The 27218-nt window shown below is 40.1% G+C and overlaps 1 protein-coding gene across 1 annotated transcript in view; it reads left to right on the top strand.

Moving 5' to 3' along the window:
• Nucleotides 1–277: 277 nt before the first annotated feature.
• Nucleotides 278–27218, top strand: part of Smc3 (structural maintenance of chromosomes 3) — a 39121-nt gene continuing 12180 nt past the window's right edge. The window contains exons 1-17 of the mRNA XM_048423413.3: nucleotides 278–434; nucleotides 1297–1372; nucleotides 9459–9497; nucleotides 13244–13311; nucleotides 17382–17453; nucleotides 17798–17877; nucleotides 18117–18195; nucleotides 20766–20883; nucleotides 21774–21949; nucleotides 22495–22575; nucleotides 22990–23154; nucleotides 23384–23505; nucleotides 25340–25553; nucleotides 25781–25884; nucleotides 25986–26085; nucleotides 26572–26732; nucleotides 27074–27215. Coding sequence (XP_048279370.1) covers nucleotides 420–434; nucleotides 1297–1372; nucleotides 9459–9497; nucleotides 13244–13311; nucleotides 17382–17453; nucleotides 17798–17877; nucleotides 18117–18195; nucleotides 20766–20883; nucleotides 21774–21949; nucleotides 22495–22575; nucleotides 22990–23154; nucleotides 23384–23505; nucleotides 25340–25553; nucleotides 25781–25884; nucleotides 25986–26085; nucleotides 26572–26732; nucleotides 27074–27215 — 1812 coding nt within the window. The 5' untranslated portion in view covers nucleotides 278–419. The remainder of the gene's footprint in view (nucleotides 435–1296; nucleotides 1373–9458; nucleotides 9498–13243; nucleotides 13312–17381; nucleotides 17454–17797; nucleotides 17878–18116; nucleotides 18196–20765; nucleotides 20884–21773; nucleotides 21950–22494; nucleotides 22576–22989; nucleotides 23155–23383; nucleotides 23506–25339; nucleotides 25554–25780; nucleotides 25885–25985; nucleotides 26086–26571; nucleotides 26733–27073; nucleotides 27216–27218) is intronic.

Below are 27218 nucleotides of genomic sequence, written 5' to 3'. Positions count from 1 at the left end.
CCGAGCAGGCCCCGCCCCTCAAGGGCGCGACTATTGTCCCCGCGTCCGGAGGTGGCGCAGGCCCTCCTTCCGAGCACGGCTTCTCGGAGCCGGGCTCTCCAGCAGCTCTCAGCAAACAGAACGACAGACACTTAAGTTATGGCAGGATTTCCACCCAGCAGGGCCTCGGGAACGTGACCCTTCCGACGCGACTGCGCGGGGCCGCCCCCGCCGCCCCCTGAAACCCTCGCCGATCGCAGAGTGGTTCCGCCCGCCGCGCCGGCTCCGCCCCCGCCGCCATTTTGTTGGGCCAGAGCGAGCGGGAGCGAGCGGAGCCCAGTGGGAGGGGGCTCAGCCTGCGCCTCTGCGGACCCCGAGGCCGCGCTCTTGCCGTCCTGAGGTGAGGCGGTCTCTCCGCCAAGGAGAGAAGCCGCGCAGCCATGTACATCAAGCAGGTAGGGCCTAGCATCTTTCGTGCTCGCGGGCCGCGAGAGGCAGGGTGGGTCGGAACTGGCCCGGGCCGTGGGGGCGGCGGGTGGGCCGAGGGTCGGGCTAGGGTCGGGCTGCAGCCGGGGCTTCCCCTGGGGCGCGGCGGCTGCCTGCCAAGGCCTCGTTGGGCGCCGCGGACCGCGGGCTCGTGGGGGGCTCTGGCGGGCGGGCCGCGTCCCTCTGCAGGGATGGCGGTGCCCAGGCCTCCGCGATGGCGGGGCGGCCTCAGAGCCCGCGCCCGCCCGAAGGCTGCCTCTCGCCACCTCGCCTTTGCTGGCTGTCGCCGAGCAGGGCGGACCCTCATTGCAGAATGCGTCGCCCCTCTTGTCTGCGCTCGGTTGTTTACTTCTGTCAAAAGGGTCTTCCCGCGCAGGAGGGCGCCGCAGGGGGAGCTGTGCACACAGGCCTGGCGAAGGTTCTGTGCTGGACCTGTCAGGCCCTAAGCCCCCCGCTGGCTCCCCTTTCCCCCAAGCTGGACGACCTTGCCCGGTCCAGCTGAAAGATGCCCTCCCTGGGCTTGCAGTCCGGTGGGCTGGGAGCAGCTCCTGCCAGCTCCGCCTTCAATGTGGCGCCTCCGCGCTCAGCAGGGGCAGCCCACTCTGTCACCCTGGACACCCCTTCATTTTGAGAGCTGCTCCCGCGTCAACCCTGCACCCGCCCGGTTGCAGATCATCGGAAGGGCTTTAGCGGGCTTTTATCTTGCACGCTCCTAAGCGAAGCCAAAGGTGTCTGTCTGGCATTAAATGGGAAGCAGGACGTGGAGAGGAAAGAATGTTGCTGTAGGGGTTCTTCCCGGGCGTGTTCTGAAGGGTGTCTCTTCTCTGTTAGGTGATTATCCAGGGCTTCCGAAGTTACCGAGATCAGACGATTGTAGATCCCTTCAGCTCCAAACATAACGTTATTGGTAAGTGTTCTTGGCTTCATGTCAGCTTTAGAATTGGTACAGCTAAGTGTACTCCGCCTTTTTGCGGGCCTAAGGAGACAGTTGTCTTTGAACATTGATATGGAATTTCTTTCTCTTATCTGCACTGACGGATTGCTTATTTCGTAAAAGTAGAATGCTCAGGTAGCTCAGTCAGAGGTGAGTCATTTTGGGGGCCAGGCTCAGTAGTAGGAGTGCTTGCCTAGCATGTGTTGGGGAGGATGTTGGTTGTGTGTTTCTGTTGCGAGCCTTCTGTGTGTGAGAGGGTGTTTCAGAAAACTTTGAGTTGTGATAACCGAGAGGTAGACATTTGAGCTGTTCTGACGTGTTGACGTCGCTGGGAAAGGTAGCTCATTCCCACATTGTCCTCACCAATTTCTTTGTGAGCGTGCGCTTTCATGGTAGGTGTGAGTAGACGTCTTACCTGTCTCACTAGCGTGGAGAGACTGAGAAGGGACTTGGTCGTTGTCGTTAGCAGTGATTGTTATTATGAGTTTTGTTTGTTTGTTACGTCTCCGTTTCGCTGGCAAAAACACATTCTGCTGAATTTCTAAAGGATGGGTGAAATTGTACTTCTAGCCATCAGAAAACAGATTGTAGTATTGACAGTTTTGCTATTACAGTATCCTTGTTACAGTTTGCTAGGGTAGCCATAAAAAGTACCCTAGATTGGTGACTTAGTTCTGGAGGATGGAAGTCTGTGTTTGTGGTACCAGCATGACTGAATTCTGCTGAGGCTTCATTTCTACCTGATTGACAGCTAGCATCTTCCTCAGGACCTCAGCCTTAGTCAGCTCTGAATCCAGTGCACTCAATAGCTGTGGCGTGCATGCGGAATCAGTCGGGGAAATGATGAATTCCAGTGTCGTAGGAGGTCTTTAGAGAGTCAGACATCACAGAAAATGATAAAGGAAAGCCAGGTATGGTCGCTTAGTTCCGGCTACTTAAGAGACTGAGGTGAGAGGATGCTTGGATTCAGGAATCCAAGACCAACCCAATCACTGTAGCAGGACCTCGACGTTAAATAAGTAAAGCAAGAATTGGAGGCTAGGGTTTTTCCTTTGGTACATGAGCTGTAACCCTTTGTGGAAGTAGAGAAAACTACTCTGTTTAGCTACAGAAGAGGGTCGATTGAATTAACATGACATGGAACAAAACGTTAGTACAATCTCGCTACTTGCATGCCATGTTAAATAAATAAAAACAAGAATCCGAGGCAGAGATCCAACGTCTCTGCCTTCAGAGTACTGGGATTAAAGGTGTGCCGCCACTGCCTGGCCTCTGTAGCTAACTAGTGGCTTGTTCTGTACTCTGATTTTTAGGCAAGCTTTATTTGTTAGATCACAAACAAAATATCACCACAACAAAAAGATCAGATTTTTAATCTCTTACTAACTATAGCATTGGACATTATAAATAATCTACAGATGATCTGTGTGTACATGCTACCATATTATTGAAGGGATTTGAGCATCCTCAGATTTTGCTATCTGTGGCTGGAGAGGAGAGCTCTCTTAGAATCAATCTCCTATAGATATTATGGATGATTTGTGTGTATAGTTTTTAGGATTCCTTCAACCAGCCTTTTAATGAGAAGTACCTGTTAATATATGATACTATGATAAATCATGAAATGTAAAAGAAATTATAGTTCCATGTAGAAATGATTGTACTCCCTGTCTCTTTTAAAATTTAATTTCACTTATTTATTTATTTGGAGACAGAGCTTCACTATATAGCACAGAGTGGCCTTAAATTTTTGATCCTCTTGTTTATGCTTGGATTACAGGAGTATACCATGTTGAGCTGCACAATCATTAATAAGGAAAACCAGGAGCTGGAGTGATGGCTCAGTTGTTAGGAGCTTTCTCTGCTATTCCAGAGGACCTGAATTGGGTTCCTAACACCCACCTCAGGAGGCTGACAACCACCTGTAATCCAGTTTCAGGGGATCCAGTGTACTACTTTTGGCTTCCATGCATACACGCATCTGTACACATGTTCCTGGCACATAGATACACATAAATAAATGTTAAAAAAGAAGAGAAAAATTTGCATTAACCCTGATTTTTCTGAAAGACAAGCAGGCTTCAATGGAAGGTGCAATCTAAGGGCAAGAGTGATGTGGAAGAGCTGATGTCAACCTTTTCTTTGATTTATTTTACTTTGTGTTTAGCTTTTGCTGTGATAATACTGTGGCCAAGGCAACTTAGAGCAAGAAAGAGTTTATTTGGAGTGTACAATTTCAGAGTTAGATCCGTGACTGTCATGGCAGAAGCACGGCTAGTTAGGCTGGGGCAGGAACCACACTGCGTCCTCCTCAGGCTTTGCTACACAAGCACAGGGCAGAGCTAAGTGGGAGTGGCATGATGGGCTTTTGAAACCCTAAAGTCTGTCACCAGGGACACACCTCCTCCAACAGGGCTGTCCCTCCTAATTCTTCCCAAACGGTCCATCAGCTGGAGACCTTTCTCATCCAAACTATTTTGATGTGTATGATTGTTTTGCCTGCATTTGTGTGTTTACTATATTCATGCTTTATGTCTACAAAGTCAGAAATCCCCTGAAACTAGAGTTAAGCCATGGTTGTGAACCACTATATGGGTACTAAGAAGTGAACCTGGTCCTCTGTAATAGCATCTGAGCCATCTCTCCAGTCCCTGATCCCAGTTTTTGAAGAAGACACATTTGGTTTGTTGTCTTGTTGGGTAACTTCAGACAGACTTTCTGGACCTGCCGTGCCTGGGAAAGGTCAGCAGAGAGAGGCTGGAGAGGGTTTGTCTGCTGATGGCTGTCACTCATTGGTCATAGTTTACTGCATAAGGCATTGATTCCCTCACGCTTCTGTAATGCTTAGCTCTGGATACAAAACTCTTAAGTTGTGGAGTTATAGCCTCCTTTAGTTATCCACAGGCCTGGCTTGGACATATCTCTAGAATAGGCAGAAACAACCTATTGATTGTGGGTGTGTAAATCAGGGAGCCTGTAGATGCTGTTTACTTCAGGATTCTATTAAATTTATAGACTTAATCTTTATTAAATAAAATCGGGTTCATCTTTTAACATGTTGGCAATCTGCTGTTTTTTCACACAGAATAAATGTTTGTTTTTGTTACTCGGGGCAGGTTTTCTCACTTTGTGTCCCTGGCTGGCCTGGAAGTCCCTCTGTAGACCAGGTTGGCCTTAAACTTGGCTGTAATCCTGCTTCTGCTTTCTAAGTATTAGGATTATAGCTGTGTACCATTACATCCAGCTAGAATAATTTTACTTTTCATGTAGAGTCTTGTGTAGCCCAGTCTGGCATCAAACTCAAGATCCTACTGCCTCAGTGCTGGAGACTAGGCTGATCTGAAACTTACTGCAATCCCTTCTCTGCCTTCTGAGTACTAGGATTATGGACATGTGCCACTATGCCTAGCTCAGAATAGATCTTGAATGTCTAGCATCCTTTAAGATTTTTAGTGTTTTATTCTATGGATCATAGTAATTTTTATAATTATTTTTCACTTTTCCAGTTATTAATGAATTGTGACATATTTTTATAAAGTATGTGTGTGCCCATGTGCAGAAAGCATTAGAATTCCTGCAGCTGGAAGTTAGAGGTGGTTATGAACCACATGATGTGGGTGCTAGGAACCGTTGGCCATCTCTCCAGCTTCAGTTGTCATTTTAAGGACTTATATATACTCCCTTGATCTTTTCAGCTTTTAGTTGGGATTAATTTTGACTTTATGGAAAAATTTCCCAGTGAGATCTTGCTTGTTTTTAATCATTGTACCTTTTTTCTCATTATCCTTTTCACACTTCCCCAAGGTGCATGTGTCTTTGCTGATTCAGTGTAATCATAAGCTATCATCTTACATAAGCTTAAGAATAGCATTCTCCAGGTTTTTGTTATTTTAATAGACCCAGAAGTATTCTTTACAGGACTCCCCCAATACGGGATCCAGTTTATTATTAACTATTAGATTTAATTGTCAGGTTTCTTTAGGAGCCTTTAATCTGGAACATTTCAACAACCTTCATTATTTTCTTTTGAAAATTTGACAGTTTCATACGTGTATATATAATGTTTTCACAAAACTCGCTTTCCCTTACCCTCACTCTGACCACAGACTGAAATCCTGCTTCCTGACAAGCTCCTCCTACTTATTTTTCTCTTCCAACCAACTAAATTTAATTATGGTTGTTCACGGGAGTGTAAATCTGGGACTATTAAGTTTTTTATTGGAGTCTGGCAACTTATCACTTGCTATACCACTGAAGAAAATAACACTTTCTGATCAGTACCCTTCAGTGAGTGATGGGGCCTCATGAGCTTGTTAGCCTACCATGATGGATCCAGTCTTGTGCAGGTGACCATGTTGGCGGTGAACTGGTGAATGTAGTGGCCATGCCATGTCTATAAGACATTCTACAGCACTCCTTCCCAGCCTCTGGCTGCTGATTGTTTCTGCCTCCTCTTCTGTGGTGTTTTCCTGAGCCTTGAAGGATGATATAGAGGATCCATTTCGGGACAAACACTTCATAGTCTCTGCACTTTGGCCATTGTGAGTCATTGGATTAACCACTGCCCTTTGCAAAACGAATCTTCTCTGAGAGCAGCACTAATCTATGGGTGTAAACAAAGTTTAGTAGGCAGTTTTATACCATGTCCTTTAGGGGCTGAAGAAATGTCTCAGCAATTAAGGGCACACTGACTGCTCCTTCAGATGACACTGTTGGAGTCCTAGCACCCACATGACAGTTAACAACTGTCTGTAGCTTGAGTTCCAGAAGATCTGATGCCTTTTTCTGGATCTCAGACACCAGGCATGCATGTGGTACCCAGATGTGCTTGCAGCCAAAGAACCCATACACATAAAAACAAAATCTTAAGAAAAAAAACAAAACAAAACTGTTTTGTCCATTTAGCAAAACTGTAGTAGGTTCTTCCCTGGGTCCTATGACTACCCTAGCTCTGGGCTTTTGTCTAAGTTCACAGTACCAGGCCTGAAGTTTCCAGCTAGAAAGCTGTTGGTTGCCCCAACAGCAGTCATGGCACTATTGTACCACTGGGCATCTCTTACCAGGCAGGTCTCTATTGTAGTTTATGGGCGCACAGCTGGGTGAGGACCATTGATGACTTTTCTCCCCCAGCAGCTGCTGTAGTGCTTTGTAGTGCTTTAAACATTATCCAGGAGGAAGGAAACGTCCAGCTCAGATACAACTTGTATTCTCATTGTCTTACAACCGAGTATGTGGTGTCTTCAGCAGGAGGATATGTTTGTAGTGGTCAGCCAAGTAGATCAGCAGCAATAGCTTGTAATATTTAAGGGTACTTGGGGCCTCCCTGATCAACAATTTATATCCTGTATCTGGTACTAGGATTTTTGTTTAATAATTTTGGCTATTGGGGAGGAACATTATCCACCTATGAAAGGTATTTTCTATTTAAATTTGTTTAGTTATTTAGTTTTGAGATAGTGCATTGCTGTGTCACCCAGGGTACTTTTAATTGGAAATCCCCATCCTTTCACCTTCAGGGTATTTAGATTACACTAATGTCTATACCACTGTGCTTGGCATTTTTGTCTTTCATGACATTGCTTCTGAAAAGTGCTGTAGTGTCTGTGTTCTCACAGTATCATTTTTGGAAACAGGTCTCTTCACCTCTTACTGGTGCTGTTGCTATACTGTTAACTAGTCAGGTCATGGCTGGTGTTTTCACTACCGTGGTTTTTCCCCTTTGTAAATGCTACAGGGAGATATTTTCCCCCTTGTAAATAATCAATATGGTGATATACTTTTGGACCATGCAACTATTCTGTTTTTAAATTTGTTTTATTATATTCTATGTTGATGGGTGTTTTGCCTGCATGTTTGTAACACATGCCTGTGTGGTAACTGGAGACCAGAAGAGAGCATCAGACTCCCTAAAAGTTACAGATGGTTGTGGGTGTTGGGAACTGAAGTCAGGACCTCTGGAAGAGGAGCCAGTGCTTTTAACCACTCTAGCCCCTACAACTGTCCTTTTTTTTTTTTTTAAATGCCTTTATGCTTAGCATTTATTGATGAGCTGCAAAATAGTGATTTTTTCTATTTCTGGTCTTTGCTTTTTATCACTGACAGTAGGTGGTCCCTCTAAGAAAGAACTCTCCGTATTTATACTATTATTGCTATAAACTATGAATTGTTCCTTTTACTAATTATCAAGGTGGCAATTTTGGTACTCATATTAACCTAGGATTCGGCCTGTGAAAGTCAAATGTGTGGAATAGCTGACATTCAAATTCAGGTAGTGAAAAAGTGCCTTACAGAGCTGCAGAGGTAATGTAGCAGTTAAGAGCATGTTCTGGTTTTGTAGAAGACCAAGCTTCAGTTCCTAGCACCCTTCGCTCAAACTTGATCCCTCGAGTACGCGTGCACACATACACATACTTAACATTTCCTCTGGGTGTGGTGGCGCACTACCAGGGGAGGCAGGGGCAGATGGCTCTCTGTGAGTTAGAGGCCAGTCTGGTCTACAAAGCAAAAGACCAGGACAGGCAGGACAGCCAAGGCCAGAAACCCTGTCTTGAACAACCTGAAAGTAAAAAAGTGAAATATCTTTTTAAAATGTGTCTTACAGCTGGCATGGTGGTGCACACCTTTATTCCCTGAGGAACTGGGAGGCAGAGGCAGGAGGATCTCTTGAGTTTGAGGCCAGGTAGGGTTACATAGTGCAAGGCCCTGTCTCAAAAAGCAAAAACAAAAAACACACCAAAAGAAATGTCTTATAACTGTTTCCACTTTTGTGATTCCATTAGATTGCATCAGTGTGTAGGGTTGATTGTAAGTAGTTTAGCATGGGACAGTTAACAATATGTGAATCCAAATTGCTAAAAACATTTTATCTAATTTGCATACAATTTTTGTGCATTTTTATGAGTTGCCAGTGTCAGGTAGTTTAGTTATACTTACTTAAACTATTGGGAGAGAGAGCAAAAAAATCAACTATCTGAGGGGGGTGGCTTAGTGGGTAAGTGTTTGCTGTGCAAGTGTGAAACTTGAATGTATTTCAGCACCATATAGAAGTGGACCGTGTCAGTGTGTATCTGTAACCTTAGCATTGAGGCTGAAATAAAGTATATAGGATTGTAGCCAGTCACTTTAGCTGAAACAGTGAGCTCTGGGTTCAGTGAGAGGCCATCTCAAAAATTAGAGTGAGCGGGCTGGTGAGATGGCTCAGTGGTTAAGAGCACTGACTGCTCCTCCAGAGGACCCGGGTTCAATTCCCAGCACCCACATGGCAGCTCGCAGCTGTCTGTAGCTCCAGTTCAAGAGAATCTGACATCATTATACCAATGTGCATGAAATAAAGTTAAATAAAGTTTAAAAAAAAAAAACCACCTTTGGCTCTAAAAAAAAAAAAAAATTAGAGTGAGCAAGGGAGAAAGGAAGACACCATGTTGACTTTTGTCCTCTACATGTGTTCATGGGTATACACAAACAACACACACAGAAAAACTCTCTGAAGCGGGTGTGATAGTGCTTGTCTATAGTGTTGGCACTTAGGAAGCTGAGGCAGCAGGATTACAAAATTAGAAGCTAGCCTGTGCTATCAGACCAACCAGGGCTGTGTTAGGAAGATGTGCCACAAGAAAAAAAAAAAAGAAAAGAAAAAAATATATGCATCACCTCTACTTCCTGTCTGGTTTTCCCGGCTATACTGCCTGCCTGGCCAATCAGCCAGGCGTTTTATTAAAATATGATTGACAGAATACAGACAATTCTCCCACACCAAAAAAACCTATCCAAAATCTATATAAAGATTAAATTTAGTAGGTAATTACAGCTCTACTGGTTTCTTTTACCTACCGCTTTTTGTTTAATTTCAGTATTAAGGTATTATGTTAGAAAGCTGCATTTGAATTTTTAAAATAGGGGCGGGACATACCTGGGAGGACGGGGAAGTGAATGTGCTCCAGGTTCATAATGTAAAATTCCCAAGTCAAGAAACACTGTGGAAAAAATTTTAAATAGATTTAGTAATTTTAAATTGACTGTTTTTTATACGAACTAACCTGTACTTTTTGAAATTTTATAGTGGGCAGAAATGGATCTGGAAAAAGCAACTTTTTTTATGGTAAGTATAGATTTTTGGGTTTTAACTGTATAAAGACTTAAGTGTCTTTCCATTTTTTATTGTGCATTGGTGTTTTGTCATACGTGTCAGGTCCCCTGGAACTAGAGTTACAGACAGTTGTGAGCTACCATGTGGGTACTGGGAATCGAACCTGGGTCCTCTGGAAGAGCAGTTAGTGCTCTTAACTACTGAGCTATCTCTCCAGCCCTGAAGTGTCTTTAGTAGTTTATTAAAATAATTGATTTCTGAGATTGTACCTGACTGAAACATAAAAGTCATACGTAGTTGTGGTTTAGTGTAACGGGTTCTTGTATGAGGATCTGAATTGTCTGTCTTCAGTCTGGCTATGTGAGATGGCAGAAACACTTATTCAAGTTATTTTTGCTAGTAATGATTGTATATCTTGGGTGGATTCTAAGAAGGGATAGAACAGTGTAGTAAAAATGCTGATAGCTGTTTGAAGATGATAAAAGTATATTTTAAGAATAACATGTAGTTAAGAGGTTAAGAGCACTGACTGCTCTTTGAGAGATCCCAGGTTCAATTGCCAGCACACACAATGGTGGTTCCTAACCATCTATAATGAGATCTGGTGCCCTCTTCTGTTGTGCAGGCATACACATTCAAGCAGAACACTTGTATACATAATAAATAAATCTTTTTAAAAAAAGGAATAACATGCCTTTGTTAAGTCTTTTGAGGAGAAAAACCGGTGGAGTTGGAGTATATAAGGAGGGGGTTAAAAAAGTTAGCTTAGTTTACAGTGCTTTTGGAAGTAAAGGTTCTGTCCCTTACACATGTGTCTGAAGGGTACTGAAAGCCCTAGAGTGGTTGTAATTTGTTGAGGTCAGAGAGCAGATTGAAGTAAAGCATGCATCTCAGATCCCAGGGAAAAGGCATCCATTCCAGGTGACAAACATTCTGTCAAACCATATAACATATAGGTGAGTGCTCCCGCCCTTGTGTTCTCACGCTGACAGTTTTTAGAGATCTCTTGGGTAGATCTGGACCAGAATAGCTAAATTAAAGCGTTCCATTTCTTGGACAGTGACCCATTGGTTAGGTATTTAGTGCAGAGTGTAGTAGTAGTTCTTCCACAAGTGTGGGAGGGGTTAGCAGTGCAGGGGGATCGTGGAATTTGGTTTGCAGAAATGTGTTCAACTGTAGCAGTACATCATTGTACTGTTATTAGGGAAGAGGATATTTTTAGGTGATTAAAACCTTGTGTGGCCTTTTTATGTAGTTTGTTACTATATAGAGCATGGCTTTATAGTGTTGACCTAATTAATTAGTATAATATATACTTTTATTAGGAGTAGATCTACTTTCTGCTTCTCTAATTTTTTTGATACTTTTATATTTGTATATATAAAATGTCTTTTATATATATATAAAAATATAAAATGTCTTTTATATTTCAGTGAAAGCTTAGTTTATGTAGTGAGGGGCTGCGGGCAGGCCTGCTTTTTGCCTCACCCGGCTCCCGCATGGCTAGCTTAGTCCCAGAAATAATAACACATAAGTTGTATTCATTTAAATACTGCCTGGCCCATTATCTCTAGAGAGTTAGTTACTGACTAACTCTCATATCTTGATTAACCCATTTCTAATAATCTATATCACACCACGAGGTGTGGCTTACCGGGAAAGATTTAGCATGTCTGACCTGGTGGCTGGCTCTATGGCGTCTGGCTCATTGCCCTCTTCCCAGCATTTTATTCTGTTTACTCCGCCTACCTAATTTTCTGTCCTATCAAAGGGCCAAGGCAGTCTCTTTATTGACCAATGAAAATAACACAATAGACAGATAACCCTCCTCCATCATTTCCCCTTTTTCTGTTTAAACAAAAAAGAAAGGCTTTCATTTTAACATAGTAAAATTACATATAACAAAACAGTTATCAAGCAAGAATTACAGTCATAATATTTATAACTATATCTTTATCATAATAATGGAAAACTATAACTATGACTATCTATTCTTCAACTCCATCAAAGACTCCAGAAGGATATATTACCTAAGTAAACAAGAAGTAAGCAACTTCCAAAACTCTAGAAATGACAGAGACATCTCGTTGCCTGGGCAGTCACCCAAAGTTTCTCTGTATCGTTGGGGCATCCATTTTTGGCCTTCAGGCCCATAATATCCAGAGACATTTTCATGAAGCAGGAAATTTCAAAGGCAGTTTAGTCACTATCTGTTGTGTTCTGCAGAATGTCTCGCAGACTCTTTCATGAATCAAGAACCTCGAAAGATCATCTCACCTTTAGGCAAGTTCAGCAGTCCTCTCTCTGTGGGTTCTCTGTGTCCAGTTTATACAACAGTCCAGGCAAGAGCAGTTTCTTGCCCAAATGGCTAACCAACTCCATAAGGAGCCTCTTTGATGCCTATCTTCCTCTTGAAGTAGATTGGTGCTGCCAGGAGCAGACGTGTCTCATTGTCATGAAAAGTCCTAAGTTATTAAAACATTAAATGCCATGCTCTGTAGTCTTTGAAAGATATGAATGTCTATCTGAAATATATCTGTGCATTTCTAGAAAATCAGACTAACATTACTACAAGCTTGACTATTATCGATATTATCCATTAACAACCTATATTTTCTAATTATACATTACATTTTTAAAATGAACTACACAATCATAATACATCAGTTAAGATCAGAAATATATATACATATAACAAAATTGACCTTAAAATCCATACCAATGAAATTATTCATAACTATATCATATCCCCCTTTAAATGTAAAAGAACATTTATAAACAATATTTGGGAAGATGGACGTAGTTATTTCTCTCCAAACTTCTTCCTGCTGTATAGGGGCGCAGTTAATCAGGTCTTTTATGGTATAACCTGTCTGCCAGGTTCATCTCAGTTGGCAGTTGAGTGAAGAAATTTTTTGAGGGTGTTCACTGAAACCTTTCAGGAGGGCGTGGTCTATCATACCACATTGGGATAGAAGCAATCCATAGGGTCTCATCCTCTGTGAAAACAAAAGAAGGACCTCCTTTTCAAAGCATCATATTCTTAGACCCAAATTCTGAAGTCAAGGTATTTTCAAAATATCTATCTTGGATTAATTTTGCAGCATTTATAAGCAAATGTCTTTTGGCGACTGTTGCTCCTTCCTCAGCATTCAAACAATTAAAAGAGAGCATAATAGCATACAATATCAAGATTCTCTGTGTATTTTCCATCTTTATGATGGGTTTATTTTAACCTCTATTTCTTTTATTTTTACTTTTACTTTTTGAGACTGGTTCTCTGTATATCTTTGTCCTGGAATAACTCTGTAGACCAGGCTGTCCTTGAACTCAGAGATCCCACTGTCTCAGCCTCCCCAGCACTGGGATTAAAGGTGTGTGCTACCACACCTTGAACTCAGAGAGATCTGTCTCTGCCTCCCAGGCATTGGGATTAAAGGCGTGTACTACCACACCTTGAGGTCACAGAGGTCAATCTTTACCTCTGTCTCTTGAAGTCACAGAGGTCAACATGCCTCTGTCTCCCAGGCATTGGGGTTAAAGGTGTGTACCACCACACCCTAAGTTTATTGATATATCGTTCTCCCTACCAGATTAGCCTGATAAACTGGAAAATTATCTGCAATCATTTTGTATATGAACAATTTATCTGCAATGTTTATTACCTAAAATGTTGTATTTTATTAAGATACAGAGTTATGAATAAGCTATAAATTCTCCTTTAGAATGTACTAATAGCCTTATTTTTGTGTTTTTAGCAATTCAATTTGTTCTCAGTGATGAATTTAGTCATCTTCGCCCGGAGCAGCGATTGGCTTTGTTGCATGTGAGTAAGACTTGGTTAAGTGTTTTTAAACATACGTTGTCAATCCTTGCCTTGAAAAAAAATTGCTGGGCTTGGTAGTTCACTCTGTAATTGCCACTCTTCAAAGAAGGACTATAGAGGGATTCCCTTGAGTTTGAGGTCACCCCGACTGGCTTGAACTGCAGTGTGAGATCTGGTCTTTAAAAACGTTGGGGCAGACAGGACTGGAAAGACAGTTGAGTGGTTAAGAGCACTGACTGTTCTTCCAGGGGACTTGGCTCTATTTCCAGCACCAACATGGTGGCTCAAACGTCTGTATCTCCTGGCTTCTGGGCATCAGGCACATACATAGTGTATGGTGCATATGCAGTCCAAACACCTATACATGCAAAGTAAAGGTAAATACATCTTTTTAAAAAGTTCAAGTTGGGGCTGGAGAGATGGCTCAGCAAGTAAGAGCACTGGCACTTCTTCCAGAGGATCTGGGTTCGATTCTCAGCACCCACATGGCAGCTCACAACTGTCTGTAACTCCAGTTCTAGGGGACCTGATAGCTTCACACCAGTTCACATAAAATAAAGTTAATTAGATTTTAAAAAGTTCAAGTTATAAGGCCTTTGTGAGCATGATGTAGTATTAATTCCTTAAGTGTACTATTCTATTGTAAAATTTAGTATACTACATCAATGATAGATAAAAACCTAATAATTCATAATCATTAGAATAAAGATACATACATTACTGAATACATATACTGAATTCAGAATACATATGAATACATATACTGAAAAAAGTATAAACTTTTTTCAGCTTTTATTTTTTTAAAAACTATTGTGTGTGTGAATGTGGACACACGTGCCAAGGTGTATGTATTATTAAGGTCAGAGGACTTTGGGGACTTGTTTTCTTTTTTTATGGGTTCCTGTGGTCAAGCTCAGGTCAGCAAGATTATATAACAAGCACCCTTTTATTTGGTGACCCATCCTGCCAGCCCTTTTTTTTTCTTTTTTTCTTTCTTTCTTTCTTTTTTTTTTTTTTTTTTGTGTGGTGCTTTTGGAGACAGTTTTCACTTTATTGCTCAGATTTCCTTTTACTTGTAATTCTCTTGCCTTCCCCTTCCAAGTGCTGGAATTAGAGGTGTTAGCCTTTCCTGGCTTTATAAGTTTCTTTTAACATTTTTATTTGTGTGTATGTGTTGTGTGTGTTCATATGCTTGTGCCCGCCTCCTGCTTTGCCATTTACATCAGTGAGTGCAGGTGCTTGAGAAACCAGAGAGGGCTATGGATTCATTGAAACTGGAATCACAGGTGGTTGTAAGCCACCCTGTGTGAGTGCAGGAGACTGAACCTGGGTCCTCTTCAAGAACAATAGGTGTTCTTAACCACTGAACCGTCTTTTCAACCCATTTACTTTTCTGTAAGACTTTTGGTTCTATAGACAGGTTTGCTGAGGACAAAGAAAAATTTCAGAGTGAGAAGCTTTAAAATACACAGAGAAATTATCATTGCAAACCTAATAAAGTTTGTATTGTATTTAGTACTACTTTTCTTTTTTCCTTTCTTTAAAAAAATATTTATTTACTTATTTTATTATGTAGAAAATAATTCTGTCTGTGTATGCCTGAAGGCCAGAAGAGGGCACCAGACCTCATTACAGATTGTTTTGAGCCACCATGTAGTTGCTGGGAATTGAACTCAGGACCTTTGGAAGAGCAGCCAATGCTCTTAACTGCTGAGCCATCTCTCCAGCCATTTAGTACCTCTTTTCAATGTGGAAAACAGTGTATTTATGGCTAGTGATGTAGTTCAGTGGTAGAACGCTTGCCTGGCATGTTTGATCTCTGTGCTCTTTTGTTGTTGTTTGTTTTTCCTCCCTTCTTGCTCTTTGGGGGCCGGCCACTTAGCTCCAAAATAAATACATGGAGACTTAATTCTTATTTCTGAGTGTCTGGCCTTAACATATAGCCAGTTTTTCTAACTTAAATTACTGGTTTCTCTTTCTGTGTTTTGTCTCTGGGCTTTTAATCTTTATGTCCTTCTTCCTTTTTTGCTCTGTGGCTGGCTGTGTGGCTGGTCTCTGGGGTCCTCTCTCCTCTGTTTTTGCCCCTTCCCCCTTCCCTCTTGTTTTCCTGCTTATTCTGTCTACATGCCAGCCCTGCCTATCCTTCTCTCCTGCCTAGCTATTGGCTGTTCAGTTCTTTATTAGACAGGCAAAGTAACACAGCTTCACAGAGTTAAACAAATGCACATAAAAGAATGCAACACGTTTGCATCACTAAACAAATATTTCACAGCATAAGCAAAAGTAATACATTTTAAGCTAATATTCTATAGCAGATCCCCAGCACTACAAAATAAAACCTGTAAGGAAAGTTGTTATATATTTTATTAGGGTAAGAAAGTATAAATGACTATAAATGCGACACCGCAATTTAGCTTGTTTACATGTTGTATATAATTAGTTTTAAAATCAGATAAGATTGCATAGTACACCTAAATGATGTTTCTTACATTAGGAAGTTTTTAATTACTGCCCTTTTTTTGAGTTTGTAGCCCAGTAATCAAAACTGATTTAGAACACTTATTAGGCTTCTCAAATTGGCATTAAAAGAAATAATCTTTACGTGGGGGGAAAGTTGTTGCGGTGAAAGAGTTAAAGGTCAGATGTCAAGAAGATCAGGTGTTTTTCTCTATTGTTATTTTCATTATTTTTTGAGATAGGATCTCACTGAGCTTGGAGCTCGTCAATTTCATTCAACTGGGCTCCTGGGTGGGCTCCTTTCTCTGCCCGTTTCCTGCCCCCAAATACTGGACTTACAGAGATGTCTGTTGTGCCCAGCTTCTATGTGGGTGCTGTGGATCCAAACTCAGGTCCTCATGCTAGCCTTGCCTGCACCTTTCACTTCCAGAAAGTGTGTAGTGATCTAATACAAAGAATGATAGCCTGAGCTGAGTAGGTAAGATGGTAAATTATCTGGACTTGGTGTGTAGTTATGTCATAGGGTGCTCTGAATGTGACACCTTAAATGTGTACATTTCTGTTAGCAGAGTTAAAATCACAAACTATGCCTCAGGTGTTTAAAAACAGATCTCTAGTAATCATCATGTGATTTCTTAGGGTTCCTTTCCAGCATCAAGATGAGGCTACAAGGTCCTCAAGGTATATTGCAAACTGGTAGAATTAAGTGAATGCAGCAGGTTATTGTGCCCTAATAACGTGGCTTTCAGAATTAAACTTGAGTCTGTCTGCAGTAGTGTTTGTTTCTGTGATAAAATGCCTGGCATGAACAATGAACAAAAAAAAAGATTTGTTTTGGTTCATAGTTTCATAGGCTTCCATCCCTGGTCCTTGTTCAGTGCTCTGGCCGCATAATGAGTCAGAACATGGAAGTGGGAATGTCTGGCAGAGGCTACTCATTTCATGGTGGACAAGAAACAGAGCTGGACATCGTGGGCCTCGCCTTTAATCCCAGCATTTGGGGGAGCAGAGACAACACAGATCTCTTGAGTTGAAGGCCAACCAGGGCTACTTAGTGAGACCCTGTCTCAAAAATTAAACAAAAAACAGTCTCAGGGACCTAGGCCATAATACAGCCCTCACAGAGGAGTGCCCACTACACTACTTCTAGTTTGGCCCTGCCTCCTGAAACAGTGGTCTCGTGAAGGCTCAGAACTTCAGTATGTGTCTTTTGTTAGGGATATTTCATATCCAAACCATCGCAACATTTTATTTTGATATTTTTCATACAGTCCTTCAGAATAAAAATATTTGATAAAAGAAGTTTTGTCATTCTGATTCAGTGCCTTTAATATTCAACAATCAGGATATGTACTAGTGTGATGGAAGCTTTCTCTAGTGAGTCAGACTTGTTATGCCTGTGTTGGGAGGGGTGTTTATCTTGAGAAAGGGGTCTTATTGTGTAGCCTAGGCTGATGTCAAACTAAAAGTCAGTCTCCCTCCTAGTCTCTCAGGTGCTGAGATTACAGGTGTACAACCGGTGTGCCTGTCTGTGCTAGACTTTAAAATGGATGTAAGCAGTATAAAAATACCATAAAGTTAAAAATACCCCTCCCTTCTTTTTCATGTTTTAGGAGGGTACAGGTCCTCGTGTTATTTCTGCTTTTGTGGAAATCATTTTTGACAATTCAGACAACCGGTTACCAGTAAGTGATATTTAATTTTTTTTAAAATAATGATGATGGGAATTTTATGCAGTGGCTTATTCTTAAATGTTTAAAATCAAAAGCACTGAGGATTTATAGTTTAGTTCATGATAAAGTAAATAAGTTGTTTGTCTGTGGATTTTGTGTTTAAATTTTAATGAGCACTCTAGTAAACAAAGAATTATGTAAACCAGTTATAAGAAAACATTTTTCTGAATATTTATAGTATCATCTTTAGAGAGATCATTGAAATTCTAAATTGGTTGTGATCAAGGACTTTGAAATGACCTTACCTAAAAAGTTGCCTACTTGACTATCTTTGGGATTTTATTTTTTTTTCTTAGATCGATAAAGAGGAAGTTTCACTTCGAAGAGTTATTGGTGCCAAAAAAGATCAGTATTTCCTAGATAAGAAGATGGTCACGTAAGCATTTGTCTTTATGTTAACAGTTTGTTCACAGATGCTCACAGTAAGCATGAGGTAACTGCCTCCTACTCAGCAGTATTGGCAGTGTGACATTAGTCCCTGCTTTCTCTGGAAGGTGGATGGATGGCTCAGTTTCCAGTCTGTAGTTCCTGGCACTGAGTAACTCAGTGCTGATTTGTTTGCTTATCATTGATTGCTTTAAAATTATTTATCTAGTTTCCTTTGTTTATTAACAGGAAAAATGATGTGATGAACCTCCTTGAAAGTGCTGGGTTTTCTCGAAGTAATCCCTACTACATCGTTAAACAAGGAAAGGTAGTTATGTGCTTTTTTATAGAAACTGTTTTTCTTGATATCGACTTCCCCTGGATGGTTTTTTTGTATTGAAGCTAATGATTTTCAATTCAGGGCTTTGAGTACCAAATATATTTGGGCATTTTTTTGTCTGTTTTTGTAGATAGCCCTGGCTGTCTGAGAGCTCACTATGTAGACCAGTCTCTTTGGTCTCAAACTAACAAATATCCAACTGCCTCTGCCTCCCTAGTGTTGAATTACATTCTTGTACCATCATTAGGCACTAGCTTTATATTGAAGGAAGTATGACAGAAGATTAAGTGTATCTTATTTATTAGTGACCTACTGAGGTAGAATTTATTAGAAATCATTGACTTTTGGAAGTTACAGTGATCGTATCTAAGACTATTACATAAGTTCTATAAAAATTACATATGAAGTCAGGCAGTGGTGGTTGCATGTCTTTAATCCCGCTATTTGGGGTGTTGAGGCAGGCAGATACTTGTGAGTCCCAGGACTGGTAGTATTGTTAAGCAGAAACCCTGTCTTAAAAAATAAAACAAACAGAAAAAAAAATTACATTTGAGAAAATTACTTCCTAAAAGTAATGTTTTATTTAGTTTATTATGCAGTTAAAATATTAAAATCTTTTGTAACAAAGAACATGCCATAATGCTACATATCATTTTCCCTTGAGACTTTTTATCAGCTAGACTATAAATTCTGGCTGATTATTCTGCTGCTTCCTCATAGAATTTTCATATCAGAACTTATCCCTCAATATATTTTTTTTGTGAATCTTATTTATTCGCTATGTGTACTTTTGATAAACTGTAGTTTTCTTAGCTCATTACCAGTTTTTTTAAATGTAAAAGTGTAAGAATAATAATTTCTTTAATACAGTGTTAGTATTTTGATATCTAATGATTTGTATTAAGTTACATGCCGTTGCACCAGTATCTTTGTCTATTAAAGCATACCATTGTTATATTTTATAATTTAAAATTTAAAAATTACTGTTTTATGTGCATGCTTTGTGGGTACATGTGCTACAGCTTACTGTAGAGATCAGAGAACAACTTTGTAGTCAGCTCTTGTTTTCTACCTTTATGTGGGTTCTGGAGAGCAAACTCAGATTGACAGGTATGTACCACAAGCACTTCTCACAACCGTCTGTAACACCATTTCTAGGAAACCCAACATCTTCTGACATCTGCTGTAGGCACAAGTGTATATGCAAGCCAAACACCCATAACATATAAAATAAACCTAAATAACTTTTAAGAGGCTTTAATGATTTCCCTTTAAAAAATACTTTCTTCTGGGGCTGGAGAGACAGTTAAGTGGTTCAAGAGCACTGGCTGCTCTTCCAGAGAACCTGTGTTCAATTCCCAGCACCCACATGGCAACTCATAGCTGTCTGTAACCTTAGTTTCAGGGCACCCAACACCCACACAAGGACATACATGCAGGCAAAACATTGCTCATAAAATGAAAATTTAAAAAGAAAATAAAAAATACTTTGTTATTTGACAGTGGTGCTCATTTTTTATATTTATTATATTGCCTAAGGGGAAAATGGTAGTATTTCATTTATAAGATAGTGATACTCATAAAAGAGACCGGTAAATAAGAGAGATAAAGAAATGTTGGCTATAGGGTCTGGGAGAAAGCTCAGTGGGTAAGGATGAAGATGGATGCTAAAAAGAAATCCCACACCTGCTCAGAATTGAGATAATAAAGGATTATTTATTTAGGGTACACTCACAGATGAGAGTACTGCACGAATGGGGGACAGGAACCAAATCCAGCAACCGGAAAAGAGTGAACACATGCTTTATATCGACATGTATAGTTTAAGAGGCCACACCCAAGTTGGCAGGTAAACTTAAAGGCTACTGGCTATAGGATTTCCTACAACATAAGGGGCCTGTTGTGCAAGTAGGATCTGTGTTTGGTGGTCCCCAGCACCCATGTGAAAAGCCTGATGCAGTGGTTCACTCTTGTGACCCGTGCTGGAGAGATGGAGAGAGGAGTTTTCCTAAGGCTGTTTCAAACAAGGTGAACAGCTCTTGAAGAATAGACTTTTGACTTCACAGCCATGTGCATATGTGTTCATATATGCAACTACACATACTTGAATATACACACAAAAGAGAAATGGTATGTTTACTATATATACATTATGTTGGTTTAATCATATTGAATTAAAAGTCCTTTCAGAGCCAAGTATAGTGATGCACTGGGATTCAATAATTGCAACACTTAAGGAACAGAGGCAGGAGGATTGAATGTTTGAGGTCAATTCCTAAGCTATACAGTGAGACCGGGTCCTAAAAACAAAAAAAGAGCCAGGCTTGGTAATGCACGCCTTTAATTCCAGCACTCAGGAGGCAGAGACAGGTGGATCTCTAAGTTGGAGGTTAAACTGGTCTACATAATAAGTTCCGGGACACCAGGGCTACATAAAGGGAACTTCGCTCAAGAAGCTGAATAATAAAGGAAAACCTAAACATTTTAAGATAGAGTTCTTATTCTTAAGGAGTTGTCAATAGTTAATAATGATTATTGTTTTCCCCCCCAAATTATAGATCAACCAAATGGCAACAGCACCAGATTCTCAGAGATTGAAGCTGTTGAGAGAGGTAGCTGGTACTAGAGTGTATGATGAACGTAAAGAAGAAAGCATTTCTTTAATGAAAGAAACAGGTACAATAAATGTGTTCTACCTAATTTTTGTCATCAGTCATTTTCTGGTGTTAATGGAGTTAAAAAGTGTTGTCTGGCCTCAGAAATGTCCTTTCTGCATACTGAGTAGAGGGAAAATTAGTTGGAGGTAGTTTAAGGACTGAGGTGTCTAGTACTTCATCTTTGAATAGAGAAGGAGTGCTATTAGATAATAGGGCCTTGGCAAGTCAACCAACTTCTGACTCTAGCTTCCTCAGAAGTGTTATCAATGAACTGGTGTGCTTTTCCTTCCCTCCCTTCCATTGGAGTAGCCGCTGTTACAAAGTTCTAAATTGTTCAGAAAAATGTAGACGGAGACAACTTGGAGTCCTTAGTAGTATATTTGCTTTTCCAAGTGCTGTATCATACCATATAATAGCTTAGAGACTGTTCTAAGTCCAAAGTCAGTAAACTGACATGACTTTAGACTTGATCTCCCTGGTCCCAAGACTTCCTGTCTGCAAACTCCTACTACCTTGTAGATTATGTCAATTAAGGTAATGTCATGCCTGAATTATAGTAAGTATTCATTGTATGGTAGCAGCATGCAGTGTCCTTAATGATAAATACTGCGAATTAGTAATACTGGTGATAATTTCTTTTCTTTAATGTGAGACAGCACATTGATGGGAAAAGAAGGTGTAAACTGAAGTCCTTTGCACACGTCAGAGTGACTGCTAGTGTGTAAATTTGTTCTCCAGTGCTTTTCTTTAAAAAAATCTTAGTTGCTGTTTTTACATTTTAGGTTTCATTACTACGTGATACCAAAGAAATAATGTTATACTTCTAGAGGATAATTTTATGTTTGAGAAATGGTATTACATGAAAACTATTCAATTCTGTCTTCTTTCCTTTTTTTTTTTATTTTGAAGAGGGTAAACGGGAAAAAATCAATGAGTTGTTAAAATACATTGAAGAGCGGTTGCATACTCTAGAGGAGGAGAAGGAAGAACTTGCTCAGTATCAGAAGTGGGATAAAATGAGGCGTGCCCTGGAGTATACCATCTACAACCAGGAGCTCAATGAAACGCGGGCCAAGCTTGATGAGGTAAGACACGACCTTTACGTTGAAGTTGTTCTGCTTTATGAGCATGGGTAAAACTCCTCTCTACTTACCTTTTAGTGATTCTTAATTAGAAACTTAAAAATGAAAATCCTTTTATTTGTGAATTTGAGACAATTTTACTTTAAGACCCAAGCTAGTTGTGACAACTGAGTTTTGGAATTACAGGAATCAGCCTCTACACCAGGCCAAAAAGTAATAGATTTATTGGTTACTAATTTTCATTAGGTTACTGAAAAGGATATGTTTAGAGCTCTCATTGTACTAAAATACAGTAAATGGTTATGTTAGACTAGATGTTTTTCTTTACATTTTAGAATGTATTTTATAAAATATTTATACTAAAATCGAAAAATCGATTTTAGATTATCCTTGTATTTTATTTAGAGGAAAACTTAAAAGAATTTTCTTTACATTTTAAGTTAATTTTATGTTCTTTGTGGCAGTTGCAAAATAATTTTTTAACTGTGTTACATAATGTTAGACAGATACAAAATTAGTTAGAAATAGTAGGTTGTTTTGTTTTTCAGCTTTCTGCTAAGCGAGAGACAAGTGGAGAGAAATCTAGACAATTAAGAGATGCCCAGCAGGATGCAAGAGATAAAATGGAGGTAAGATTATAAATAAGCTTCAGATTTATTTATATTTTCAACGTTGTAAACTTTTTGTACCAGAATTATGGGGTGGTCACTATAAAGGGAGTGACAGAGATTAGGTATCAGAAAGTAATTGTTTTTTTATTAAGTTTCAAGTGAAAGACAAAGATGGAGCCAGCAAAAGTAGTGTAAACTGGAAGCCAGCAGCCCGAGTTCCTTATGTGGGTTCTCTGGAGCCCACATAAAAGTGAAAGGAGACAACTGAATCCAGAAAGTTGTCCTCTGACCCCGACATGCGCTCTGTGGCAGGTGCATCATCACCGTGTGTGCATGTGGGTCCACAGATGTCTGTAAAGAATTGTGACTGGTTGGTCGTCACAGTCCTTCCACTGTACTTCTGTTTCTGACCGGTTTTCTCTTTCTGATTAGGATATTGAACGCCAGGTTAGAGAACTGAAAACAAAAATTTCAGCTATGAAAGAAGAAAAAGAGCAGCTTAGTGCTGAAAGACAGGAACAGATTAAACAAAGGACCAAGTTGGAACTTAAAGCCAAAGATTTACAAGATGAGCTGGCTGGCAATAGCGAACAGCGGGTAAGTTAATAAAAGATGTGTTGACGAGCTACACTACAGAAGATAACCTCTTCTGTGATGGTTGAGTTTTTGTAAAAGGTTTTTCCATTTGACTTGTACTCAAGTACTAACTTTTTAAGTATTCTTTTTATTAATAGTTTAGTTGTAAAATTGAGTTATTTTCATGAAGAAATTCTTTTTTGCTGATGTATAAATTAAGCAGATTGCATTTTACTTGCTTTCTTTACAGAAACGTTTACTAAAAGAGAGGCAGAAGCTCCTTGAAAAAATAGAAGAAAAGCAGAAAGAACTGGCAGAGACAGAACCTAAATTCAACAGCGTCAAAGAAAAAGAAGAGCGAGGAATTGCTAGGTCTGAGAATTGTTGTTACCGGTGATCTCTGGGGGGTTCCAGGTTCTTGGTCCCTTGTTCAAAGAATTGGGAAAGATGCTCAGACAAAGGAAAACAACCAGTAGTTTTATCTAGAGCAAAGCAGAAATACATGTTTGAACACAAACAGGTAGTTATCAAGAGATTGCTAAGGGGAGTAACTTACCTCCATTGTTCAGTGCAGGTATGGGTCCCAGGTTGCCAATAGGTTACTAGGTGCAATGTTAGGAGAGGGCTATGTGCATAGCCCAAGCCAAGTGGAGCCCATGTTGCTAAGCTCCTATATTTGCCTGCCTGAGTTCCTCTATAGAACCTACGTGGCTGTGGGTGAAGAAGGTACCAGCATAATAAAGGCAAAAATCCTAGATCCATGTCATCTAAGCAACACTAGTGATTACTGTGAGCCATGTGGTTTTAATTTTGTTTTTGAGTTTGGATCTCTCTTTATAAGGCTAGTTTCTGTGTGTCATCACACCCATGGTGTTTTTGTACCTACCTATAAGATCTCTAGAGTACTACTACTCAAAAGCCCTAGGAGATGGACATGCCTTTTCTTTTTGGAAGACAGTCTGACTTTATGGCTCTAGGTAGCCTTGAACTCAGATCTATCTGCCTCTGCCTCGGTGCTGGGATTAAAGGCATCACCATCATTCCTGGCTTCACTCTTTTTCTTGTGTGTGTGGTCATGCCATGGAGCATGTGTAGGTTGGAACACAATTTAAATTAGTTTTCTCCTGTCATGTGATTTGTGAGGCTGAAACTGATGTTAGGTCTGTCAGCAAGACTCTTCCCATTCAGCCGTCTCCTGTTTGCTGCTGCTGTCGGCTTTAAACTAAAAAACCTGAGGTTCTGAGAGGTTATGATTTTGTTTTTGTGACAGAGTCTCCTAAAGCCTGCAATAGCCCTCAGCTCATTATGTAACTTGAAGAAACCTTGAACGTCTGATCCTCCTGACCCCACTTATAAAGGAGTTATAGGCACCTGCACCATGTGTGCAACACCATACTCAGTGTTTATGCAGGTTACCGTGCTATTTCATTTGTATTTTAATAAATAAAGATTGCTAGTAAAACAGCCACACTGATCAACCTTACAGACCAGGCAGTAGTGACACACACCTTTAATTCCAGTAGCCACACTAGTTTGCCCTGGAAACTGGGCGGTAATGGTGCATGCCTTTAATCCCAGCACTAGAGAGGATTATAAAATGGGAGGAGTCAGGTCTGACATACAGTCTCATTCTGAGATTCCTAGAGGAAGGATTGCCATTTTGGACTGAGGTAGAGGTAGTGGCTGGCTCTTTTGCTTTTCTGACCTTCAGGTTCTATGTAACCAGAACATTTATGTTCTATATATTTAAAACATACTATTCTGTAGGGTATTTTATTGTATCGTTGAGAGTCATGTATCAGTTCAATACAGTTAGAACGTGCTTGAAAGTTCCTGAGGTTGGACAGTGGCATTGTCAGACCTTCAGTCTGTCTAAAGCCCTTAGTGAAGGATTATTCTACTTGAGTGCTAATTATGATATCAAAGTTCATTTGGTGTCACATAACATAAAAACAGGGAGCACAGGGAGTTTATTATTTAGCAGTTATTTTTAGCACTGAATCACCCTCCCCATTTACTTCACTGTGGGGTGTGAATGTGCTCGCCACAGGTTGGAGACCAGAGGACAACTTTTACAAGTATTTTCTCCTTCCTGAGCCATCTCACCAGCCCTTAATTCTCTGCTGATGGAACTTTTAAGAGGATAGCTTCTGTAGGGTCGATAATGATTACAATTTTATCTCTTGTTCTTTTCTGTCTTCTGTAGATTGGCTCAAGCTACCCAGGAAAGAACTGACCTTTATGCAAAGCAGGGTCGAGGAAGCCAGTTTACATCAAAAGAAGAAAGGGATAAGTGGATTAAAAAGGAGCTGAAGTCTTTAGATCAGGCTATTAATGACAAGAAAAGACAGATTGCTGCTATACATAAGGATTTGGAGGATACCGAGGCAAATAAAGAGAAAAATCTGGAGCAATATAATGTAAGAACAATATTGCTGTTTTTATTTTGTTTTGTTTTGGTTTGTTTGAGACATTGTTTTACTCTGAGCTCAGACTGTTTCTAGAACTCACTGGGTTTTTAATCGCTTTTATGTATAATCACTATATAGTAAATTGAACATATTTGAATTACGTCATTTGTTGAAAATATATATATATATTCTTTTGTCACTATGGATTAAATTGATGATAAATTCTTTTTCCATAGAAATTGGATCAAGATCTCAATGAAGTCAAAGCTCGAGTTGAAGAACTGGACAGAAAATATTATGAAGTAAAAAATAAGAAAGATGAACTACAAAGTGAAAGAAAGTTAGTAGACTGAGATCTGTTGTAATTTTTCCATGGTCTTTGTTTGGGTTCAGTGTTCTTCTCTTAATTAAAACTGTTCACGTCTCGTTCTTTCTGGTCAGTTACTTGTGGAGAGAGGAGAATGCAGAGCAACAAGCACTTGCTGCTAAGAGAGAAGACCTGGAAAAGAAGCAGCAGCTTCTTAGAGCAGCAACAGGAAAGGTAGGTGGGACTTCTTTGTTCCTGAACCGTCCATCAGTCTACAGCCTGAGTTCCAAGTAAAGAGATTGTTCGGAAGTAGGAAGAAGTGGGATTTTATGTAGGCAGGTTATCTTTTGTCTGCTTTATACTTTTCTACTTTGCTCTACTTGAGTTAGAAGTCTCCCTGTGTAGCTCAGGCTAATCTTAAACTCATAGGCTTGCTCAGCTGCTGAGCTCTGGAATCACAAGTGTGTGCCATCATGTCTGGTTCACTACTTATTAATGAAAGCAATTTTGGTTTTTAAATAAAGAGCCCATTTTTAAACTCTAGCATCATAAAACAGAACCCATACTAGTGGTAAATGTAGTTACTATATTTCAAGTGGATGATATGCTGGATGGTGTTTAATTTTTAAGATCATAGCCAAGGAATGGCATAATAGGCTCATTTTTTTGCCAACAAAGTGTCATTGGTGATGCTAATATTTTTCACTAATCGGTTTACAGGCTATTTTAAATGGAATAGACAGCATAAACAAAGTGCTAGATCATTTTCGTCGAAAAGGAATAAACCAGCATGTTCAAAATGGCTACCATGGCATCGTAATGAATAACTTTGAGTGTGAGCCAGCTTTCTATACATGTGTGGAAGTCACTGCTGGTAACAGGTGAGGAGGTTTTGGGCTTTTCTATTTTTTTTTGTCTGACATTTAAATGGGTTTTGTTGTTTTAAAGATGAAGAAATGAGAACATCTTAAAACAGTTTTGTAGTTTTGTAATACAGTGTGTCTTCCGTTACCTGTTTATCCTCAGTTCTGTATTTAACTGTCTAATTAAAGAAGGTAGATGCTAGATACTTTACCCTTTCAGGGCTTGCCAGGTCATTGGAACATTCTCAGTCTTTTCTCTATACACATTGAATTACATAGAAAAGCTCTGAACTGTGCGATTCTTAAATGCTGTCAACACCTTACAGTCTAGTGAAGATGTGTCTTACTTTGTTGTGTAGGTTATTTTACCATATTGTTGATTCTGATGAAGTCAGCACGAAGATTTTAATGGAGTTCAATAAAATGAATCTTCCTGGAGAGGTGACTTTTCTGCCTCTTAACAAGTTAGATGTGAGAGATACCGCCTATCCTGAAACCAATGTG

This window comes from Myodes glareolus, chromosome 7 (genome assembly GCF_982192425.1).
Source record: "Myodes glareolus chromosome 7, mMyoGla1.1, whole genome shotgun sequence".
Classification (NCBI taxonomy): Eukaryota; Metazoa; Chordata; class Mammalia; order Rodentia; family Cricetidae; genus Myodes; species Myodes glareolus.
This window is presented reverse-complemented; position numbering and strand designations above follow the sequence as displayed.